The sequence below is a fragment of the Melanerpes formicivorus genome, unplaced genomic scaffold (genome assembly GCF_026170545.1).
Source record: "Melanerpes formicivorus ecotype bairdi unplaced genomic scaffold, bMelFor1.0.p_v2 SCAF_62, whole genome shotgun sequence".
Classification (NCBI taxonomy): Eukaryota; Metazoa; Chordata; class Aves; order Piciformes; family Picidae; genus Melanerpes; species Melanerpes formicivorus.
In genome coordinates this window covers 3,777,802-3,802,749 of record NW_027142414.1, presented here as the reverse complement: position 1 = coordinate 3,802,749, position 24,948 = coordinate 3,777,802, and the positions used below count along the sequence as shown (strand labels likewise).

The 24,948-nt window shown below is 42.0% G+C and overlaps 1 protein-coding gene across 5 annotated transcripts in view; it reads right to left on the bottom strand.

The window, feature by feature from the left end:
* UBR1 (ubiquitin protein ligase E3 component n-recognin 1) overlaps positions 1 to 24,658 on the bottom strand; it is a 71,953-nt gene extending 47,295 nt beyond the window's left edge. Inside the window, exons 1-9 of one of the 5 annotated variants that reach the window (XM_068162221.1) lie at positions 24,449 to 24,658; positions 13,865 to 14,121; positions 12,469 to 12,547; positions 8,993 to 9,103; positions 4,293 to 4,423; positions 3,167 to 3,308; positions 1,703 to 1,765; positions 1,377 to 1,500; positions 7 to 114 (exon numbers count right to left, since the gene is read on the bottom strand). In XM_068162221.1, the coding sequence (XP_068018322.1) occupies positions 7 to 114; positions 1,377 to 1,500; positions 1,703 to 1,765; positions 3,167 to 3,308; positions 4,293 to 4,423; positions 8,993 to 9,103; positions 12,469 to 12,547; positions 13,865 to 14,121; positions 24,449 to 24,538 (1,105 nt within the window). In that variant the 5' untranslated portion in view covers positions 24,539 to 24,658. Of the gene's footprint in view, positions 1 to 6; positions 115 to 1,376; positions 1,501 to 1,702; positions 1,766 to 3,166; positions 3,309 to 4,292; positions 4,424 to 8,992; positions 9,104 to 12,468; positions 12,548 to 13,864; positions 14,122 to 20,791; positions 20,810 to 24,448 lie in introns of those variants that run through there. The other 4 variants (XM_068162222.1, XM_068162219.1, XM_068162220.1 and 1 more) reach the window with 4 other exon arrangements.
* Positions 24,659 to 24,948: the final 290 nt, after the last annotated feature.

Here is a 24,948-nt window from a genome sequence, read left to right as displayed (position 1 = left end):
ACAAACCTTTATGCAGTTTTGCATCCCACAGCATCAACTTGCTTATGAAGCATGGCTTTTCAGATCCAGCTTCTTCCTGAAGACATATTTGACAGAAGATCTGGCGAAAGTCACCTACAGAGATAAAATTATTCATCTGTACAAGAATTTATTGATAATTAAGTGAGCCAAGAAATTAGAAATTACAAAACTCTGTTCTTAAAGCAAATTTAAAACACACATAAGTACAAACTATTTTTTAACCATTTCCTCAGTGAATATATGCCCATGAACTTCAACTATTTGGTCTCTTCTCCCAGGCAACCAGCACCAGAACAAGGGGACACAGTCTCAAGCTGCACCAGGGGAAGTTTAGGCTCAAGGTGAGGAGAAAGTTCTTCACCGAGAGAGTCATCAGCCATTGGAATGTGCTGCCCAGGGAGGTGGTGGAGTCACCGTCACTGGAGGTGTTCAAGAGGAGACTGGACATGGCACTTGGTGCCATGGTCTAGTCATGAGGTCTGTGGTGACAGGTTGGACTCAGTGATCCTTGAGGTCTCTTCCAACCTTAATTATACTGTGATACTATTTGCTTACTATTATTATCTACTTTATTTAGTAACTCTAGTGATGCAGAAGAGTAGTTTTAAATGAAAAGCATTTAGGCAGCGTTGCAAAGCAGATCCATCAGAAGAGTTCACTATATCAACACAGAAATGCACAGGCTAGGCAAGTCTACACTGGTCCCTGTAAGTCAAACTCTTGTGGAGTTGCAGAACATTATATGAACATTACATGATAGGTGCATACCTTCTTGCATAGAGTACTTGCTGAAGCACGTTTGGAGATCAACGTGCTAGTCACGCAGGTACAACACCACTCAGGTTTTTAACAGAAACAGTATTAGCGGAGTCATAAGTCGTCTTCAAAACTACAGGCATCATTAAACACCCACATGTTTATTTGCTTTTACTGACACTAATTAATCACAGTTATCAAATCTTAAAGAGGAATTAATTCAAGCAGAGAATGCATGATATTCTGGACCATCTGGAGATGCTCTGCAGATTTCATCTAGCACTGCAAAAAGCAGCTAAAATTTTAAGGAAGAGAAGTCAGTAGAGCATATGATGCTGAAACACAACTTACAGAGGAACAGATGTAGCTCATGCAAGCAAAGACACGCATTTTAGCAAGAAGGAACAGAGAAGTATTGCTGTTCATAATCACACTGATATACATCAGCACTCATACCACTGTATCTATTCACTAACTAGGAAGAATGTGTAAGTAATTATGAAATATCACCTATAAGACTGCTAAGGACATTTCTTGCAGAGAATTAGTCATTCAATTACTGACATGGCTTTACCATAACAGAAATCAGTTATGCTTACTTGAATAGCTCATAAGCTTGTTCAGCCAAGAACCAAGGCGCAAGGCAAACTTCTGGTGAGCCATAACGTCAGCGTGCAGAACCTCCACATGAAGCGGTCGTTGAGAAACGTTTTCAGAATGCCTCTAGGAGACAGGTAAATATTTGTAGATATAAAATAAAGATAATACAGATTTTTATATTGCTTCTTACCACCCAGTAATTCTCCCAAGAAAAAAAAAATCAGCACAGAACAAGACAAAGACTGTACAGTTAAGTCTTCAGTGTTAATAATAGTGATGTTGTTTTCTTTCTTTTTTAAATGAGAAACATATTTTAGAAGGTTACCTTAATTTCTTCTTTTGCTTCCTGACAAGATGCATAATGTCCTGCCTTAACAGCTCTACGACCCTGTTTAAAGAAAACACTGAGCATGAAACCAACATAAATCTCAGTATGTCACAAGCCTGATCCCCGCTGTGTTTTATATATGAAAGCAAAATGGAGACCAACATCCCTCATGATGCTTTTAGACATCTAGAAGCAAATCAAAATTAACACCATGAACTTTAGAAAAAAAAACCCTACAGAAGAAAGTAAAGTCTAGGTATCCTAATATTAATAGGGAAGGAAAATTCACATAGCCATTAAAACAGAGAACACTTTAAATACAAACTGCATTAACTTTCTTCCTAGCACAAAGTACATTCACGCTGAACTGCTCTTCTACCATATTTCCTCCTACTACTTACTTCTCTATATGAAATAGCAGGGCATATAATAAACATGGGTTTGATAGCTCTTTCAAAGCCAAGAACAGGTACGGCTTAGACCTCGAATTCCACACAGGAAATCAGAGATAGAAGCTTCCAAAACAAGGTTTCTATACAGCAGAAGTTCACACAAGAGGAGAGGAAGTAGCCTTTTGCAGTGGAAGTGCTACAATTAAAACAATATAACCTCATCCTGTGCTATAGCATGTGCTTTGTAAACAAGTGGGATCAACTCTAGATAGAAAATTTAGGTTCCTATCAAAGGTGCCTTCATAATGGAAGCCTTCCTCTGTAAGCATGCATGTATAAACATATTTTAGGAAACCTGCTTGGCAAGATTTGCAATTATGCAAGATTGACACTAATGACATGCAAATAACCTCTCACTGCCTGAAAAACACAAAACCAGAGTCTTTGCATATTAAAAAAAAGTCTAATGTTAGCAGGAGGGTTTGTACGTAAATATAGTAATATATACACACTTACAGACAAAGTTTCTCTATGTGCAAACAGGTCAATTGTTCACTTTTGTGACCTAAAAAACTATTACTGCAATTAAGTTAATTGAAAGACTGATCATGCTTCCCCTCCAGAGAGGAGAAGGAAGACTTTTCAAATGAAGTCTGAGCCAGCAGAAGTACTAACTCTTGCAAAATGTTAAGTTACTTCCCTGATTAAATAACTGAATCTGCACATTGCTGACTTGTACATTTTCCAGACAAATACTGTTAAAATAATACTATTCATCTCAGGTGAAGAAAAAAAAAAAAAGAAGAAAGAAAATGTACCAAATAAAGGAACAACCTCAGACAAATACGCTGCTTCCTTTCTCAAGAAATTGAATTTTTGTCCTGGAGAAGAAAAGTTAATGCAGTTTAAAAACTTTCTTGTAACAAGTGCTCATTAAGTTACTCTGCCACACGCCTTTATCTCTACTTGTTCCAGCACCCCAGAAACAAAGATTTTATGACCAAGAGACTCTAGTAATACTTCTCAGTGATTAAAAAGTGACTCTCTCTCATACCCAAAATGCACTAACCTCTTTATCTATGGCAGTGGTATGCAACTGGGCTTCACCAAGTTCACAGCCTAGTGCCCTTTGCAGGCTATAGATGACATGATCATAAGAATGATGTTCGTCATTGAAAAGGACACAGTAGTAGCTGTCTGCCTTCTCTCTACTGGGAAAAAGCCAACAAGTTATCATAAAATTAAATTGTAAATCATGTCAAATACACTTTACCTCACCATCTATACCAGAAAAAGCTGCAGAAACCATGTGCCAAGCAGAAAAGTGATTTTAAGCCATTTAATTATTCCAGTATTGTTTTGTCTCTCTGCTATTTTCTGATGTCATTTGTCTTTTTAACATTACATTCAACCACCTTTCTCCATTTTCATAGAATCATAATGTGTTTTGGGTTCAATGGGACCTGTAGAGGTTATCTAATCCCATCACCCTGCAATAAGCATGGACAAATTCAACTAGATCAGGCTGCTCAGAGATTTGTCCAACCTGACCTGCAATGGTCCCACAGATGGGACATCTCCCACCTCTCTGGGCAATCTCTGCCAGCATTTCACTACTTTCAGTGTAAATAATTTCTTCCTTATATTCAATCTAAATCTCCCTTCTTTTAGCTCAAATTCATCACCCCTTGGCCTGGTGCATCAGACCTCACTAAAGCATTTGTCCTCAGCTTTCTTATAGGTCCTCTTTAAGAACTGAAAGGCTGACATAAGTTTCCCAGAGCCTTTTCTTCTCCAGGCTGAACAACCCCAACACTATCAGCCTTTCTTCATAGCAGAGGTGCGCTGGCCCTCTATCATTTTGTGGTCCTCTTCTGGATCCCCCCAGTCCAGTGGGTTGATGTATTTCATGTGCTAATGACCTAGCAGTTCAGGTAGTGTCTCACCAGTGGAGTGGGGAGAATCCCACTGCCTCAACCTGCAGGCCATGCTGCTTTTGATGGAGTCCAGGATAGCTTTCTGGACTGTGAGCACATATAGTTGGCTCATATCCACCTTCTCATCCACCAATATCCCTAAGTCCTTCTCCCTAAGGATTCTGGAACTAATATTTGCATGGGCATAATACATATCATAGGCAAAATTCTCATCAAAGTTTCTAATGCCATGAGGAGAAAGTTGAAAGTAATCCTTACCTAACTGTGAGCTCTGGAGGCAGTTCCTTCTCTTCTTCCCATATAAGCATATCTACAATGTATTTTATCACAGAGGGAAACACTCTCCTAGAGTGCTCCATAATTTCTTCATTCAACTGACATTCTGAATTCTGTAAAACAGAATATTAATGTAGAAAACAAAAGTAAGAAAGTGGGAGGGGGGGTTAAGAGCATTATCAGAATATCTACTATTATACTCATTTCAGAAAATTAGCCATTTCATGATCTTCCAGCACAATCATTTCACCTCATTTCTTCTCTTAAAAATTATTTCATTTCAAAGGCTCTTAGTAGTATTCTGACAGTTTCATAACTTTTTTAATTTAACCAGTTTTTATCTAGGAATAGACTATGAAAAGTCTTACAAGAAAACTTGCTTTTTTAAAGTTTCAAACAGCTGGTTAAGAGCTTTCTTTACACTTAAAGATATTAAGAGTTTGCAGTCCACATCAAAATTCTTCCATTGCATTGCCTGTTCCATGCAAACATTCCATCAAATATTTATGACACTCCTTGAACAGAACCCTAATAACTGCAAGAAAATCTCTTCTTTTCAGAGATCCCATTCCAGAGCTAGAAATCATTCAAAATATCCCTGTGAACCCATGTATTTCCCATCCTCCTGGAAAAAGCTCTTTAAGTGAATTGTCGACATCACATAACATTATTAATCCTTTCCATAAGCATTGAAACAGGACAGAAATTAAAGGTTGTAAGCAAATGATTACCAAATCTGCACTTAGGAATGAAGCCATCAACATCCAAATACAAGACACACACACTGCAACAATGTGGTGCTAAGACTTCAGCCCAAAGGTTCTGATGAGTTTCTTCATGTACAACCTTCTTTCTGGCATATGCAAATGGCCTATAATGGTACTAGTGTTGGCACAACCAAATCCAATAATTTCATACAAAAGTGATTCAGAAATAGAAGTTGGTGTTTTCAAGAGTATTTACACAAAGTTTCTTATCATTTTAGGATCACCCCAACTGGCTACAAAATCAGAGTATGTATGTGTTCTCCAGAGTGAGAAAAGATGAGAAACAAGAGATACTTTCCAAGAATTAAGACTTTTAGGTGAGACTTCTAATCTCAAAGTACAAAGGGTGCTCACCTCCAAAACGTACAGCCTGACATACTAAACATAAAAGTACAGTGTGATGTGCTTAATATACTAAAGAACTATGTCTTTGAAAAATTATATTTATTTATTATTAAATTACATTTAACCTTCCAGAAAAGGAAAATCTTATTGTGTCCATATGACAGAAAAAGCTGAAAATGTAGTGGAACAGAAGTGAAAATGCATTCACACTACCAATTGCTTCCAAAACTCTGAACAGTTTTCTGACCTGATAAGCATTGGAAGAGTAAATTGGAGTCAAGCATACTGTCTAAAAAGTCTGCCAATGACATCATGGTCTATAAATATCACTGTGTGTACATAACATTAGATAAGCTCTTAGATCATGGTAATTAAGAATGTAAATGTTTGGAGTAATTACTTTTTCCCAGACTGACAAAGCTATCATCATCATAAAGTCTGGAGCAGAAAGAAACAAGTTGAAGTGCTGAGGATTATCTAACAGAACTAAGTTGCAAATAAACTGATTTTTTTTATTACTTTTTTTTTCCCCTCCCCAAAAAATATTCCAAGAGTTAAGCTTTTCAAGCATTAATTAAAAGACAGAGCTGGAAGAAAACAGATCTGAGCACAGAGATACTCCAAACAAGAGCCTTGTAGCAAGACATGCTTATCTCCTTCAGTCTGTGGAAAAAAATCAAAAGGAAATCAAAGGTCAGGTTTTTAAGCTATTAAAAGTGCAGGTAATTCAATGACACCTCTAATTCCATCCACAAAATCAGAAGTCACAGTGAAGAGAAGGCTCCAAGGTGATCTAATTGTGGCCTTCCAGGATCTGAAGGGGGCCTACAGGAAGGCTGGGGAAGGACTTCTCAGGATCTCAGGTAGTGCTAGAACTAGGGGGAATGGAATGAAGCTGGAGGTGGGGAGATTCAGGCTAGATGTGAGGAGGAAGTTCTTCACCATGAGAGTGGTGAAACCCTGGAATGGGTTGTCCAGGGAGGTGGTCGAGGCCCTGTCCCTGGAGGTGTTTAAGCCCAGGCTGGATGAGGCTCTGTCCAGCCTGATCTGGTGTGGGGTGTCCCTGCCCATGGCAGGGGGGTTGGAACTAGATGATCCTCGTAGTCCCTTCCAACCCTGAATGATACTATGAAAGTGAAATTAAGACATATCTAGTGCAATCTGAAAGGGTTAAAATAAAGTTGCCTCAAAACCAAGCTTCGGAACACAGAATTGTGGAAGAATGAGCAGAAGCATGTTGAGATGTCAAAAATTCAAAATAAGCAACAACCACATTTGCATGGTGGGGGGAAGGAAGTGCCTGGGAAGTATTTTTACCTTTTCAGACACAAATTCTGAAACTTTTCTGGGTTTAAGAATCCATTTAGGCAACGAGTCTACATTTAGATTTCTAGCATAGTGAAGACCCAAATTTGGAACCAATAGGGAGCAGATGACTCCTAAAAGCCTGCAGTGGTAATTCTAGAATGAATTATTACCTTACTGAGCACCATATTACACACATACCAGTGTAAAGCTGGGGTGCTTCGGGTGATGTAAGCTAGAATTAGTATTTTTGTCCAGACACTGTATTTTTGTAATGCTCACCTCAAATCTCAGAAATGCTCAGAACTCTGGTGTTTAATGTTGTAGCTAGAAACCTGGACTCCACTGAAGGCCTGTTTTCAAAAGGAGGTCATGCTGTAGATCATACTCTAAACTTAATCTACCTTTTAAAAATAGCAGCCAGTTCCTGTTGGGCACAGCAGATAAACATGCTGCAAACATACACCTCATTTGTTCCTATCTGATCAAAGTAAGTTTGTAAACACTCTAGCATGATATACTCTCTGCATTTAGGGGCATTAAAGGAATACTGGTCAGGATCATCCAGAAAAGAGTGTTCGTTGCTTGACAAACATGATATATTTCTGTATTGTCAGAAAACATGCTGGAAAAGAAACATGCAAGACACCTCTTCCAAATGCAACTCATTTCTTTTATTAAGCACTACATGCTGAGAAACTTCCTGCATTATAAATGTCCTTAATTCTCAAAACAGAAAAAACTATGAGGTAGTCCAAATGTTGACAAGCTGCTTCATCATGAAAAAGGAAGATGGTTGTGCAATGCAATCTACCAAATAGTTACCTATAGTATATATTCATATAGTGCTATCATTCATTAATGTAGTGGTTGAAATTCTGCCCCTTTTTAGTAAAGCATCTATGTACACTGACAGCTCAGTACCTAAGGATAAGTACTGCACAGCAGAATAGACTTCAGTGTAGTAGGAGGAGGTGAACATTTCACAGTGGCAAGATCCAAGAGGTAATCAGATGACCGCTTCTCGGAGCTTCAGCTATTTTTATTTTTACTGCCTTCAGAATCCATGAAGATTCAGGTTTCTTCAGACTGAAGAAATAAAGGAAAACCTTGCTCTGCAAGACCAGTGCTTTTTATTCATTTTCTATTTCATTTTTTTCCAGATCATAAAGAACAGCACTTCTGCAACAAACCCCAGGAGGAATTAGGTGTCTATCTGCAATGGCAAATGCTGAGTTTTTTTGGTCCTGGTTACCCCAGAAGGCAGGGCTCTTAAAAACAAACACACCAACCAACCCACCCAAATTTACCTGAAACAAGTCATTTGCCTGCTTTAAGAACTACTTATATGCTGCTTTATCAAGTATAATAAGCATGAGACCACAAGGATGATCAGTGGGCTGGAGTGCCTCTCCTATGAGGACAGACTGAAGGAGTTGGGGCTGTTCAGTCTGGAGAAGAGAAGGCTCCAAGGTGACCTAATTGTGGCCTTCCAGTATCTGAAGGGGGCCTACAGGAAGGCTGGGGAAGGACTTCTCAGGATCTCAGGGAGTGATAGGACTAGGGGGAATGGAATGGAATGAAGCTGGAGGTGGGGAGATTCAGGCTGGATGTGAGGAGAAGGTTCTTCACCATGAGAGTGGTGAAACCCTGGAATGGGTTGTCCAGGGAGGTGATCAAGGCCCCGTCCCTGGAGGTGTTTAAGCCCAGGCTGGATGAGGCTCTGTCCAGCCTGATCTAGTGTGGGGTGTCCCTGCCCATGGCAGCGGGGTTGGAACTAGATAATCCTTGTGGTCCCTTCCAACCCTGAATGATACTATGATACTATGAGACATCCTAGCATAAGAGTTTACTTTTAAAGCTTAGGGAGTTATCTAGTCATAGCGACACATCATAAACCAGAAGCAACTGGCCAAAAAAAGGTCAGTAATGTGGAAAAGATAAAATAATATTTAAATCAACTAATCATCTGAGATTTATTAACTGCTAGGAAAACAATTCCTTGGAAATAACAACTGATTAATACACATAAGCAAAGTGCAAGACACTGCAATTTTCATTCCATATCAAAGACAGAAACGCACAGAACAGGTAGACGGAATTGTTTCATTACTTTCGCCCTTTGTTTGGAGACAGATAATATACAGGTTTGACTCCAAAAATCCAAACCAAGAAAATCTTGATTTGACTCAGTTGGACATGCTGTGTAAATTACACAAGAAAAATCAAAATTTACAGTATTTATTCTGCAAGCAATATTCTTACTTCTTTTGCAGAACCTGATGCTCCAGGCTCATGTTTGGTACACAGTGGTCCAGCCTTCCATGCCTCTGTATCCCCACAGTCACAAAATCCTCCTCCAGTGGAGCTATGCATCTGTGCAACACGTGTATTTCAGCCAGGATATAGGTGCACACACAAACAAAAAAAGAGAGAAAAATATAAATATGCATTACTTAGATCAAACACAAGTGTAAATACCTCCTTACAGAATACAAGAGACACTGCAAAACCAATGGGAATTGTCACAAGATGTTTCATTTTTTTTTAAAGGGAGACTTATTGGAGGGGGGAACACATACTTTTTGACCAGAAAAAGTAAGAATTACAGTTGCCAATGCACAAAAAGTATGCAATTAGAAAGTAGGTGAAAAAGCCCATACCTGATGAATAAACACTTCATGAATGGCAAAAATCTAATTTCTGAGTTTATTACTAAAGTCACACAATATTTTTAATGAATAGAATAAACCAGGTTGGAAGAGACCTTCAAGATCATCGTGTCCAACCTATCATCCAACACCACCTAATCAACTAACCATGCAACCAAGCACCCTGTCAAGTCTCCTCCTGAAGACCTCCAGTGATGGCGACTCCACCACCTCCCCAGGCAGCCCATTCCAATGGGCAATCACTCTCTCTGTGTAAAACTTCCTCCTGACCTCCAGCCTGAACCTCCCCGGCGCAGCTTGAGACTGTGTCCTCTGTGTTCTGGTGTTCTGGTGCTGGTTGCCTGGGAGAAGAGACCAACCCCTGCCTGTCTACAGCCCCCCTTTCAGGTAGTTGAGTTGTAGACAGCAATAAGGTCACCTCTGAGTCTCCTCCTCTCCAGGTTAAGCAATCCCAGCTCCCTCAGTCTCTCCTCACAGGGCTTGTGTTCCAAACCCCTCACCAACTTTGTTGCCCTTCTCTGGACTTGTTCCAGCAAGTCAACATCCTTCCTCAACTGAGGGGCCCAGAACTGGACACAGTACTTGAGGTGCGGCCTAACCAGTGCAGTGTACAGGGGCAGAATGACCTCCCTGCTCCTGCTGGCCACACTGTTCCTGATCCAGGCCAGGATGTCACTGGCCCTCTTGGCTGCCTGGGCACACTGCAGGTTCATGTTCAGCCTACCATTGACCAGCACCCCCAGGTCCCTCTCTACCTGGCCGCTCTCCAGCCACTCTGACCCCAGCCTGTAGCACTGCATGGGGTTGTTGTGGCCAATGTGCAGAACCCGGCACTTGGATGTGTTAAATCTCATGCCATTGGACTCTGCCCATCTGTCCAGCCTGTCAAGGTTCCTCTGCAGAGCCTCTCTACCCTCCAGCAGATCAACTCCTGCCCCCAGCTTGGTGTCGTCTGCAAATTTACTGATGATGGACTCAATGCCCTCATCCAGATCATCAATAAAGATGTTGGATGCTTTCTTCACAAATTACTTGGTAAAGTTTTAAAATTATCTGAACAATAATGTGTGTATATTAAACAGGTATTTAATAGTACCTGCATTTTGAACCAAAGAAAGTAAGATTATCATCAGCATATAAATATGTTCTTGCTTCTTTGCATTACACAAATTCTGACCCTTCACTTTGGCAAAAAGTTCAGGCAAAACTCAGACAGAAATAATCATCCTTACCTTACTCTACCTACTCAATCCTTAAATAATAATAAAAATACTAAGCAACCCAATAAAGAGACAGACAAAAGTATGTTAGTTGCTTGAAATGTTTTAAAATAACCTGATCTAATTAGATCTGCTTTAAACAGGAGGTTGGACTAGGTGACCTCCTTAGGTCCCTTCCAACCTATATTAGTCTATCAATCTATTCTGTACTTGTTTAGATTGCTCTGTAATCACTATTGTCTATTTCTTCTTACCTCTCTGTAAGTGTTATGTGTGTGTATGGAAGCTATATTTACATTATCCAAGTAGTTCTGTTAAGTCTTGGAATCAGTATAGACAACACATTTTCAGATCAGTGTACTAAGGCTTCCACAGAGAAGCACAACATTGTATTTTAGTCCCAAGTTATTCTTGAGATTGCTAGGACCTTCTTCCAATCTCTCTCATTGAAAGACAGCTGGTGAAGGGTGTGATGAACAGGTCTTATGAGGAGTGGATGAGGAAACACAGGTTTTTCATTTTGGAGAAGAGAAGGCTGAGCAGAGACCTCCTCCCCCTGAAAGGAGGCTGTAGCGAGATAGGTGTGAGTTTCTTCTCCCTACTAACAAGGGATAAACGAGGAAATGACCTCAAGCTGCACCACGGGAGGCTGAAACTGGTTATTAGAAGAAACCTCTCCACAGAAAGTATTATCAACCACTGGAAGAGATTTCCAAGGGAGGTGATTGAATCACCATCCCTGGAAGTGTTTAAAAGACAGAGATGTCGAGATAAGGGCTATGGCTTAACACCAAACTTGGTAGAGTAACATAATGGCTGGGCTCAATGATCTTAAATGTCTTTTCCAACCAAAATAATTCCACAATTCTATGAAACATGCCCACTTGAAGGGGTTTTATGACCAACTGTCAATATAAGCACAACAAATCTCTTCATGGACGCCATGTCAATGAATTGAAGAAATAGTTAAAAGCAAAACAAACACACAAAAAACCCAACACTGACCCAATTTTTTTTATTATGAAAGATACTTAAATTGAATATATAATGTAATCATGGACTACATCAGGTTGCACACTTTCTTGCCTCATGTGGTAGAGTTAGACCAGCTTTAAAACTGATAATATACTGCTTTCCATTTGTGCCTGCAAAGTTGCTGAAACAACACAGTTCTCAATGAAGAGGGCAAACAAATGGGGCCTGGGAACAAAACATTACATGATGGTCTAGGCCATGAGTTAGCTAAGAATTATATAGAAGATCCTGCTTTAATCATGGGAATCTCTCAAAGATAACATAGATTTGGCTCAAAGGGAATCAAAAGGATATCAGAAAGAGATGATCCAGTTCCAGAAGAATCCTCTCAGTAAAAAAATGGATGCTTAATGTTTGCTTTAACTTCATCATAGCCCATGCTAAGCACAAAGTAGTTTATGCAGAAGTGGAGGAACAGAGTGGAAAAGTAGGGTCTGCATCAGTAACCTTATGGCCCAACTAATGGCCCTCATTCTAAATCTGCAGGGAGTACCAACAGGACTCAGGACGGTCATTTTCAGTCACAACTTACTGCTCTGACATACAATCTGGTGATACCGCCAAAGAGATTTACACTGTATGCATTCATAAACACTCCCTCGCCCCTGGCGTCTTGCATTAGAAAGCTACTGCTCTTAGAAGAGGCTTTACATAGTTAGAAACACAAGATAAAAATAATCAACTCATTAGCAAATCCTTTTTTTTTTTTTTTTAATATAAAATTATTAATGATTTATAAGTAGTTTATTATATCCTCTAAACATCATCTCCAAAGCTCCAAGTACAAGTTGCGAATTAAAAGATTTCCTCCTACCTTGTACCGGTGGTTCTTGTGAATGCTGTTCTGGAAGCAGTCCATACAGAGTACACAAGTTGGATCAACTGCACAGTCTCTGCAACAGAGAACTGAAACTGAAACACTTTCTAAAACAAACACATCAAATGTTGATGCACAAATCGCTGCCCTGAAAAAACATTGGGATTCCAACTATAATAATGTTGGCTACTCAGAGTCACAAGATGAAAGCCAATCTTGTTAGTATCATAGTATCATTCAGGGTTGGAAGGGACCACAAGGATCATCTAGTTCCAACCCCCCTGCCATGGGCAGGGACACCCCACACTAGATCAGGCTGGACAGAGCCTCATCCAGCCTGGGCTTAAACACCTCCAGGGACGGGACCTCGACCACCTCCCTGGACAACCCATTCCAGGGTTTCACCACTCTCATGGTTAGGCTTGAACCACATACACAAACCTATTTATATCAGATTCTTTCAGACACTTGTTTGATTTTCACTGAGAAAACTTGTTGCTAACATGTTTCTGGTTTTGCCAAGAAAAAACAGCTATTAAAAACCACAAGGACTCTCAAGTAACCTGTGTTATTGTTTTCAACACCTGTAGCTAGTTTGCTCATGAACCTTTTGCTACATTTCTACTAAGTAAATTTTCTTGCCATTTTAAAAGCTAGAAAAGTCAGTCACGAATTCCTGCTAGATTAGGATGATCCATTTAAGATATTTAGATTTCAGTGTCTGCTATTTTAAACGTTGTAGAAGCCTAAAGCAAATGCACATCTTGCTTCAGTTGCAGTAGTAAGTACAGCATTTTGTATAAATGCTAACACATTTTTGCAGGGAACTCAAACAACAAACGAAAAAGAGACCCCCTTAGAGAAACCCAGCTTTGTCTTTTTGGTATCATACAAGAACTCTGCAGAAGCAGGAACAGCATGATTCCTGCTACTGCAGCACTAAATTGCCTTATTGATAGTTTTCCTTTGTACACATTGTTTTCCCATGTCACATTTACCATGCAGCATCTAGCAAACATGTAAGGACTTCTTTAAAGACTACTCTCCGCTCGTACACAACACTAGCATGCCCAGAAAAAGCTGAAATGTATGTTTAAGTATGATTAAAACCTTACAGTGTAATTTGTGAAGTTTACAGAGAGCTTTCATTTTGGCATTTAATAAACTCTAAGGGATAGATTTTTTTTAGCCATAACATTCTTCATCTCCTTCCCCCATTTCTCTGCCAGAGCCTGCTTCTCACAGGCAGTCTTCCTCACACTGAAGTGGTTTGAAATGTGTTACTGTCAGTTAAGCAAATACCTACCATGACACAAACAATGACTAGCGAGCAGCACAACTAATTTTATTATCTCATGTAGTAACATCTATGCTAACATACCTTCAGTCTTACCTGCAAGAGTATGTTGTCTCCCCTCCTTTGAACACCTTCCCACAGAGCTGAGAGGTTCCACTCTGTTGTAGTTTCTCTAGGAATACATCTGGGTCTTCCCCAAACAGGTAACATTCCAGGGGGTACAATATTGCTGCCTGGACCATTTCTTCTTGTTTCTCCAACAAGGGGTCCATTTCAGCTGAGTAAATATTTGGCACATGTTTTGCCAAGGACTGTAAAAATGCAGCTTGGAAGCTGAATCTTTCATCGCACCACTGCAAGAAAAGTAAACAAACAAGTAAATATGAAGAAAGTAGGAGCAAGTACTTCTGCTGTGGATCAAGAGCTCCTTTCCACATCTGAAGTCTGTTCTGCAAGCAATAACACCCAAGAAACCATTGTTTCCCAATAAATTATCTGTTTTCCTTTCAGCACCCACCACAATAACCTCTGCTCCCTTGAAGTCTTCTACTGAAACAGTCTGAGGCAAGAGGTGGCAAGTGCTATGCACCCATGCACTAATTCATTTTCAACTACGTGCTTGCCAGCTGCCCAGCCAATACACAAATCTTGATGTCTGCTCAGCTGCTGACAAATGCAAAGAGCAGTAGTAGCAGGTTTCCCTGCCTTAGCTTAGGATTAATTCTTTAGACTTCTGACAGTCACAAAATGTGCAACAACTTAACAGTCTTTCAAATTGTTACCCTTCAGTAAAATTTTGCCTTAACTCATCATCAGGGTTCAAGTTACTGAGGGAGAAAGAAGCCCAACTGATTATGTAAGCTTAATGTCCCTGGGAAACCACACTAAAATGCAATTTCACATTTTTAAGATAACACAAATTCTTTTATTTTGACTTGAGGTTCTTAGTTAAGGCCCCAATTTCACTTGCAACTGTTCCAGCTGTCTAAGCAGTTCCCTTCAGTTGTTGTACTTCTGTCCTACAACTCTGAATATTCTTTCCTTCATTATTTAGGAATACCTTTTGGTTTCCCCCATTGCAAATTACTAAGTAAGTTTACCCATCAAGGCTCCTAAAGGCAGTCTCCTTGATATGAAAAATATAATGATTATTTCTCCTTTAAAATGAAACCTATAAATGAATCAATGGATTTTGTCCCAAAATTGAGAGAAATAATGTATTAAATAATAGGTTTGTGAGATCTCAGCTCCCTAGTTTATTAACCAGAACACTCCTCCAAAAAAAAAAAAATAAATTAACCTAGAATCATAGAATCAATAAGGTTGGAAAAGACCTCAAAAATCATCAAGTCCAACCTGTCACCCAACACCTCATGACTACTAAACCATGGCACCAAGTGCCACATCCAATCCCCCCCTGAACACCTCCAGGGATGGTGACCCCACCACCTCCCTGGGCAGCACATTCCAATGGCCAGTTACTCTCTCTGGGAAAAACTTTCTCCTCACCTCCAGCCTAAACTTCCCCTGGTGCAGCTTGAGACTGCATCCTCTTGTTCAGAGCTCCCTTCCAACCTGAACCATTCTATGATTTATGAATATGGGAAACATTTATTTCCCTTTTTTCCCCAGCCTGAGTATACATCTGCTCCCTTCTAATCCCTTTTTGCTTTACTCTTCATTAAAACACACCCTTCAAGCAAGGAGAAGAAGGGAGCAGGTGAGATTGAGATAGAATCACAGAATCTAGATCACATGCAGACCCAGTGCAGCAGTCCCAGTACTGTGAAAGCCAGATCTGCAAACATCATGTACAAATTGTGCATTTGTTTTCAGAACAACTCTGTCTACCCAAAACAAGTATAAAAAACTGTCTCTATCCAAAATCTAAACAGAAGAAATAGAGACCCCATGTTGAAACAGCCTAGATTACAAATAACATCCACTACCCAAAATCTGTTAAAGATCTGTTAAAAATCTGTTACAGCTCTGAAGGAGCTGGGATTGTTTAGCCTGGAGAAGGGGAGGCTCAGGGGTGACCTCATTGCCCTCTACAACTACCCGAAAGGTGGTTGTAGCCAGGAAGGGGTTGGTCTCTTCTCCCAGGCAACCAGCACCAGAACAAGGGGACACAGTCTCAAGCTGCACCAGGGGAAGTTTAGGCTCAAGGTGAGCCTGGAGGTCCCTGGAGGTGTTCAAGAGGGGATTGGACGTGGCACTTGGTGCCATGGTCTAGTCATGAGGTCTGTGTTGATAGGTTGGACTCGATGATCCTCGAGGTCTCTTCCAACCTTAATTATACTGTGATTTGTTCCACACTGCAGTCATTCTAAACACTTGTTTCATGGTTTAATAAGCCACACTACACTTCCAATATGTTTACTTTTAGCCTGAGGCTTCTAATGATATTTTGGCCATCAATCTTACTCAGCATCGCCCTTAGGGAGTCCATCACTTCACAGTGATCCACAAAATCAAAAATTATGGAAGAACATCCAACAGTAGGTACTGATGGAAAAGAAAATACGTAAGTAACGTGGTCAAGCAGGAGAGCAAATCTGTCCTCAAATCATTTTAGAGCACCTCTGTAAGAGCAAACAGACCAGTCTAATCTGATTTCTTGAATCACAAAGCATTCAACACATCCTCAAATATCTGAAAATACAGATTCATCAACTGGAGGGAAACACTTCTTAATTCCAACAAAACTTCTAAATCAAGAACAGATTCATTATTTGACCAATATGCACCATTCTGATCACTAAAATGTCAACCTACACATGCATGTAATATATATGCATTAGAATAGAATAAACCAGGTTGGAAGAGACCTTCAAGATCATTGTGTCCAACCCAACATCCAACACCATCTAATCAACTAAACCATGCAACCAAGCACCCCATCCAGTCTCCTCCTAAACACCCCCAGTGATGGTGACTCCACCACCTCCCCAGGCAGCACATTCCAATGGGCAATCACTCTCTCTATGAAGAATTTCTTCCTAACATCCAGCCTAAACCTCCCCTGGCACAGCTTGAGACTGTGTCCTCTTATTCTAGTGCTGGTTGCCTGGGAGAAGACACCAGCCCCCACCTGGCTACAACCTCCCTTCAGGTAGTTGTAGAGAGCAATAAGGTCTCCCCTGAGCCTCCTCTTCTCCAGGCTAAGCAACCCCAGCTCCCACAGCCTCTCCTCATAGGGCTTGTGCTCCAAACCCCTCCCCAGCTTTGTTGCCCTTCTCTGGACACATTCCAGCAACTCAACATCTTTCCTAAACTGAGGGGCCCAGAACTGGACACAGGACTCAAGGTGTGGCTTAACCAGTGTGGTATACAGGGGCAAAATGACCTCCCTGCTCCTGCTGGCCACCACTCACTCAAATACATAGGTATGTATTTACTTTCAGATATCCACAGCACTAAGGAACAAATTGAAATGTAAACAAAAATTGCCAACTGACTTGTTGTAATTAAGTTGTTCAAACTTCTCAACTATCTAGCAACAATTTAAATAAAGATTGTACTTAGCTGAGCCACAAACACAGCAAATTGTAAAAAGCAACTGGAAATTAATATCAAATTTATCAAACATAACACCACCTAGAAAGACAAAATCCTAGAGTTCACTAGGGGTTCTCAGAAAGAGATCAAACTGAAAAAGGTAACTTAAAACTGAATTCCTTAACCATATGTGCCTATTTTATGTCTGACTTAAGATGAGTGGAAGCAAATTATTCCTATCATAAACTCCTTAATTCAGTGTTCCTCCTCACACATGGTTCCTCCTGTAACTTGTTTCAACTCACCTATCCTGCACTATGGCTTTAGCCAGCTCTCCTCCAAATTTGGTTACTGTTTTTGTTCAAATAGGGGGTGTGGGACATGACCTCTTGGCATGTTCTCTTTCCCAAGCACAAGGGAATCCCAGTCTGTAGCTCTTCTATCTTAGTGTGTTCCCAAGAGGCTGTAAGTTTAGCTTCTGTGTTGTTGGAACAGAACACATCATAGCTTCAAGAAACAGAGCTAAGCTTTCCTGAAAATCTGCCAGAAGTGTAGAATGGGTTCTCACACAGTCTTAACTCAGAAGCATTTCAAACATTCTTGTGCAAAGCTTTTAATTCCATTTAAACATTGTCCAGAGAAGGAAGGACAGGAAGCAGGGAACAAGAAGGAAAAAGGGGAAAGAGAACTCTCTCAAGTAGGCTGGCTGCCTTCTGATAAATACACTAAATTACATCTTCAACCTATATATCACCCCAGGGAATATCTATTGTATTCACAAAAGAAACAAGAATATTCTTTTCCTTCTTTCCAAAAGCTGCACTAGGCTAACCCTCAGACCTATCCCATACCCTCTGCCTCTCCTAAGAGAAGTGATTTACTCCGTGCATCAAATTCTGTTTAGTATACTATATTCAACTGCATAAAACTACATACAAAACCATTAACAATAAAGAAGCTGCCAAATAAAGCACACCCCCAAGTCCAGACTGACTGCTATCTTAGTCCTCTTGTGCACACATACTGAAACTAAAGTTTGAATACCTCGATTAACCCTCTGAGTAGTTCCACCTCCCCTCTGCTCACTCACTCCTTTACCCAAGCACATACCTATCAAGTGCTCAGTTGCTACAGAGCTATATATAAAAAAACACTTACAAATGAACCAAGTTTTTGTAAAAGTGGTTAATTTTTATGTGGCACTTGGTGCCATGGTTTAGTAGTCATGAGGTTTTGGGTGACAGGTTGGACTCTTTGAGGTCTTTTCCAACCTTACTGATTCTATGCACAGGATGAGCTGGGATGCTAGAAGAGCCTACGAGCTGTCCAAGACAGCTGCAAGCAGCCATGGGGCTCACACTGCAGCACCTGCCCACCACAGAAACCAGCTTCCCTAAGAGCCTGTGGAGTTGCCATGATTGGACATAGTCAAAAACCAACTGGACATGATCCTGGGCAACCTGTTATAGGTGACCCCACTTGAGCAGGGCTTTTGGACAGGATGACATCCACAGGTCTCTTTCAAGCTCAACCATTCTGCAATCCAAATGTCTTTGATGGAAAAATTCTATTTCCTTCCCAATTTAATAACCTTCCAGTTTCTGCTAGAAGTAAGCCCTACATAAAGGTCAGTTTACAAATTTAATTTTGCTCAAGAATAAATCAGAAAGTGTATTCAGAATCACCAAGGTTGGAAAAGACCTCAAAGATCATGAAGTCCAACATGTCACCACAGATCCCGTGACTATTAAACCATGGCACCAAGTGCCACGTCCAATCCCCTCTTGAACACCTCCGGGGATGCTGACTCCACCAACTCCCTGAGCAGCACATTCCAATGGCTAACAACTCTCTCTGTGAGGAACTTTCTCCTCACCTCCAGCCTAAACTTCCCCTGGCACAGCTTGAGACTGTGTGCTCTCATTCTAGTGCTGGTTGCCTGGGAGAAGAGACCAACCCCCACCTGGCTACAATCCCCCTTCAGGTAGTTGTAGACAGCAATGAGGTCTCCCCTGAGCCTCCTCTTCTCCAGGCTAAACAATCCCAGCTCCCTCAGCCTCTCCTCACAAGGCTTGTGCTCAAGGCCTCTCCCCAGCCTCACTGCCCTTCTCTGGACACGTTCAAGAGCCTCAATGTCCTTCTTAAATTGAGGGGCCCAGAACTGGACACAGTACTTGAGGTGTGGCCTAACCAGTGCTTAGTACAGGGGCACAATGACTTCCCCGTTTCTGATGGACACACTATTCTTGATGCAGGCCAGGATGCCATTGGCCTTCTTGGCCACCTGGGCAAGAGGAAGCAGAGACTGTGAGATAATGCAATTAACATTCTTGAAATTAATTAGCATATTTGTTCTTCCCTGCCTCAAATCAAACAGAATTTTTCAAAGCACAGAATCTACTATCCCAGGAACTTCAGGGTGTTAAAATGGGAGTTTACCCTATTTTTCTGTCACACAAGCACTATGTAGGTGTCATGATGTGTTTCAAATTCTCTGAGAAAGTACAGCCAGTAGAGAAAATAAACTCAAAAAAAGACCATTTGGAACTCAGTTACAAAGTATCTGTTCCTGACACTCCTCAAATGGCTCCTTGGTGTAACAGCCATGTTCTACTCTGCTCTGCTCAGCATATTGCTCATTACACTGAAAGAAGCAAGTTTGGTTTCAGAAGTTATTTTCTAATGGCACAAAATGGATAACACTGAAGACTCTCTAATACTGTCCTAACAAAACATCAACTCTGACCTGAGAACATAAAAGAACTCTTTGATCTCCACATCATTTTAACTCTGACCCCTAAGCCAAAGCAGGGTGCCAATTAATGTTAAAAGATGCTTTAATGATGCAGGTGTTTGCCTACTGGGAATTAGACTCATAACAACAGTGCACACTACTGTCTACAGTTGAATCTTTATTCCAGCAGTCTCCAACAACTACCTGTTTAGCTGAAACAGAGCAAACCAGTGACAGAACCAGCAGCACCACTGGTGACTGTTTCAGCAGCTGGACAGCTAAAACTCATGTCACCTTCTGGGTAAACAAGGCAGAGAGCCAGAATGTTCAAGCTCTTTGAAACTGCAGGTCAGGTATCAGTTTTAAATCAGTCATCTCCAAAATCACAAGAGTGTTTTCAGCTTATGAGGGCAAGTGCACAGAGGTGCCCAGGGAAATACGTGAAGGGGGGGAAGAAGAAAAATCAACAAAACCCCACAAGCAAAACTATGTTTTTTTTATTAACTCCTGTGTATTCAAACTTGTCTTGCAACCAATTTTCCAATTATCAGGAGTTTGAAGATCCCCTGTATATGTAGTCTACTTCTGCATCCAATTACCATGTAATAAATGTCAGGTGTATCTACCCCTACTTAGCACTCGCTTGGCATCTCCCACATTCTTTCCTTTCTACACACTAAACCCAAGCTGTTTATCTCTAGCTTCTCCACTGCTCAGGGATCCAGAGGCCACAGTTGCATGCTATCAGGAACATCCACCTGGAGCTCCCGTCCCCTGGTGCCACATACCTTTCACAACATTGTAACTCTTACAGCAGAATTACAACCACCATAATTTGTGCATTTAATGTGGACTTGGCGAAAGATGATCCTTTCACAGTGCACTCCTGCATTAACAAAAGTCACAAAAATTACCAAGAAGATAAGCAAACATGAAAGCAGACTACAAAGAAAAGAAAAAACTAGCATTGTTTAATGCCATAGGAAAGGGAAAGCACTTCAGTGGAGTGCTAAATAAAAGGACACCAGGAGACCCTCGGCAATGCTCCAGTTACCTGTTGAAGCTTCATGGACTCCACCACTTCTTGGACAATGATCAAGTGTACACTATACACTGTTCTGCTAATACACTGCACTGTTCTAAAAACAGTGGCTTTGACTGTATGCAATTCAGGACTTATACAACAGGATATGCTGGCTTACCTAAAGATTAATTTTTAAACTAATTCAGCCTAACAAAGCGATGGAAAAATATATGGACACGTCATCTGGTCTGAAAAGGGTAGTTCAGTTCCAAAGAGGTTAGACCTAAAACTGGAAGAAGTCATAAGATGCCTGACTGAGATTTCATTCATCTCAAGAAAGGACTTGCATATAAATATCCCCTCCTCATTACTACTTGATTACAACATGGCTACAGAAGCAAGGCTCCTCAGATGCATATTCTCAACTATGTAAGAGTACTGAATGACACAATTTGAGATGTAACATACATTACAACTCACAAGTGCCTGTATCCTGCTTTGCTTTCTAAGATTAAAATTCAAACTCTGGGTGTTTTCAGCCTTTAAAGGAAATGTCCTCATAATTAAGCTTTTCTCTTCTTGTACACCACTACCCACTTACATCTATACTTCTGGTACAGGAGTACTGCCTGATGACAAAAGATGGGACTCCTGAAAAAAAAGTCTCTTTTCTTGATAAATACTACTGAAAAGTTATGCACATACAGCAATGGTTTTGAAGATTTAGTATAAAATTTAAACTTTAATATAAAAGCTACAGAAATAGGTTTTATATATATAAACCCTGCTTGTACACGCCACACACATCAAAGCCGGCAAGTGGAACTTGTTTAGAATACAGATGGACAAACAGCCAAAGGGCTGAAACCAGCCTGCAAAGCAGGCTTTTATTAGGCCACCAGCAAAGCCTGCTAGCCAGCTAGACAAGCCAAGTCCAGCCCATTGGTCAGTCAAGCAAACAGTGGATGCCACTGGGAAAAGAAAGTAATCTTAAATTTGGTAGACAGGGCTTACTCTTAGGTCAGTGGCAGTGCAGCCCAAATCCAGCCCTGTCTCTTTCAGATTAAGTCTCCTCAGGAAGCAATACGGCCATGACAGCAGAGGGCTGAGACTGGTCTTGACAACTAATGCAGTGAAATGCCAACTACAGTCACTCAACCCAAAGAGCTGGAGTTCTGTGCACAGAAACAACCACCAACTCGGGCTGGGTGCAAAAGAATGTAATACCTGAGTCATCACCATGCATTGTGGAATCAGGCCAGCTCCTGCAGAATCATTCAGGTAATCCTGCATCATGCACCCAGCACTGAGAAGGTTTACTGTTCCCACAGCCAGGTACAGTGCTGCACTGTAACCACAGCAGCCAAAGCCAGAGGGGAAAAAGGAGAGCAAGAGTCTGATCTGACAATGAGACAGATCTGACAAGTTCATTAAGGCTGGAGCTCCTTCCACTCAGCCAGCTGTTTCTGCTCCACACTCCCTCAACTTTCAATTCTAGCACCACAGTGAAAGAACATTCAAACCAGCTGTGCACAGTGAAAACACAACTCAGTCAGGATACATCACTTCCACCTAACTAATACCATCTTTAGTACAGCAGTAAACTGGGTGTACTTCCAGATTACAGCTTTCTCAGGCACCAGTATAACCAGGTTTGTAGTCTAACTTCAGGAACACTGTCTGATCCAACATATGGGCATACCCTTAGCTCCCCTTCTCCATTAATATAATACCCTCAACCCATAGAGCCTATGAAGATTCCTGAAGCTTGCTTGGATATACAGCAGACAACACAGCCCAAATGCCCACCCACCTCTCCTGGAACAACAGTAGTTCTGGAACTAAGACTCTGAATTGGCTAAAACCACATAAAAAATATGACACCTTACCAGACCAGCAATCAATTTGGAGGAGCTGAAGAGCTCTTCAGCATCTTTCCCCCTGTTTTCCACAATACCACTATCACCAGTTTTACGCATTGCTTAGGCTAACTCAGCCTCTTACACTCCCAAACAAAGAAAGGTTGATTGCATTGCCTTTGCTGCTGATTGCAACTACCACCCTCAGTATCTCTGACTCTATACATGGCTATCAGGCTGAAGGCAGGGTCTGATTAAGGTCACATTTTTGACACTATAATGCAACTGAATTACCTTTTTACCACTTGAGAAATCAAGCTGTTTCTAACATAGAAAAATAAGTGTCACACATGTTATTCATGTGTATTCATACTCTTATGGTCACATTTCACGTTAGAAACGGCTCTGTAGTCAGAGGCTGCATCCTTAGGATTTGTAGATTCCCTTCCAGTTTTGAGAGGAAGAGCACAACTAATAATGGTCGTAGGCTTAGCACTGCCAGAGAAACTCCATGAGTAAACATGTCCCTATATATATGTTCCTGGGTTTATTAATGGTGTGCAGCATCACAAAGCTATTCCAGAGGCTTGACGTACTATACAGTCAGGTTGTTACAGAAACATCTTAACATAAAACGTAAGGCTTCTGATTGCCTGCTCAGACTCCCTTTCTTAAATTGAAAGCCTTTGGCCAGCACCATAATCACAAGGTTGCAAAGAAAAGCACAGATAACCCTCACCTATTAGCACTAGAGATATTCAGCACCAAGCTGTGCTCTGTAAGGGAATATTAAAGCCCTAAGTGATTAAAGCAATTCACAGAAAAATAGAGTAATTTGGTTCAGCAATTAACTATCACCATCTATGGCTTTTCTAAGTTTCACTATTTGGTGCTTCGTTCACACCTCTGTAGAGCAATAATCTGACATTCAGCCTGCATACTAAAGTCACATTTAGTAATAAAAGTAAGGTCAGAAAAAGGCTAAAATAAGCATGCATACGCCACAGTGTTTTAAGAATGCAGGACAGCCTTTGGCGCTTTCTTAAGTTTGATCTGATTTAATTACGCAGATCAAAAGAAAACACGGGACCGCGAAGTGGAGATGGTGCGGTGAGCTGGCACCAACTGGCTCCCCTCCGGGCCGCCTGACTGAGGGTCGCCGGGCCCAGGGCTCTCCGGGGTCGCAGCCAGTCCAAGTCGCCGACCCCAGGGCTGTACCCAGCAGCGGGCTGGCCGCTCTCGTCCTCCCGCGCCCCGCGCTCCAGCCCCGCAGCCCGCGACGCTGTCGCGCCTCGGCAGGTGTCGCCGCCAACACCCGCCGGTAAGAGGGACTCACAATAGCGCGTCCCGCCCCTCCGCGGCGCCGTACAGCAGCCCCGCCACGGAGAAGACAGCCGTCACGGAGGACTCGGCCTCCCCAGCACCGCCCCTCCGGCAGGGGAAGCCTGCTCCCTCTGCGGCCGGCAGCGGGGCGCACCGCGGCTAGCAAAGCCCTACTCAGCGGCGGGGTAGCAGGACGGAGATAAGGGGAACCGCGTCGCCGCACAGGGCTGCGGTCTCACCATGGCTCGCTCCTGGGGCCGCACAGGGACCCGACCGCCCGCTGCTCCCGCTGCTCCTACTCCAGGCCCTCCGTCGCCTCCGTCCGCCATTTTGAGAGCGATGGACGCGGCCGGCGACGCCGTCAGCGCCCAGACGGAGCCACCGCAGTCCACTCGACCGCCGCGCCGCCTCTCGCCGCGTCCACAGCCCGCCCCCTACAGCGGTTCTGCTACACTGCGCAGACGCCTCCCGACGTGCGCGCATGCTCCCAGGCGCCGAATCCTTCTGGGTTCGGGGGCGAAGTGGGGAAGGGGTCGGCGGTGTTATAGAATGTGCTCCTTATGCTGGAGGCGACAGGCAGAGAAGGCTGCTGAGTAAGAGCAGGAGATGTCTGGCAGTTCAAGGTTGCGAGGCGAATCAAATGCGGTCCTCATGGTCCGGCCAGGCTCTCTCAGGGACGCTGTGAGGGACTGGGGAGGTCCGCATCCGTCCGGCAGCGCTTCCGGCCTTCTAAGGGAAG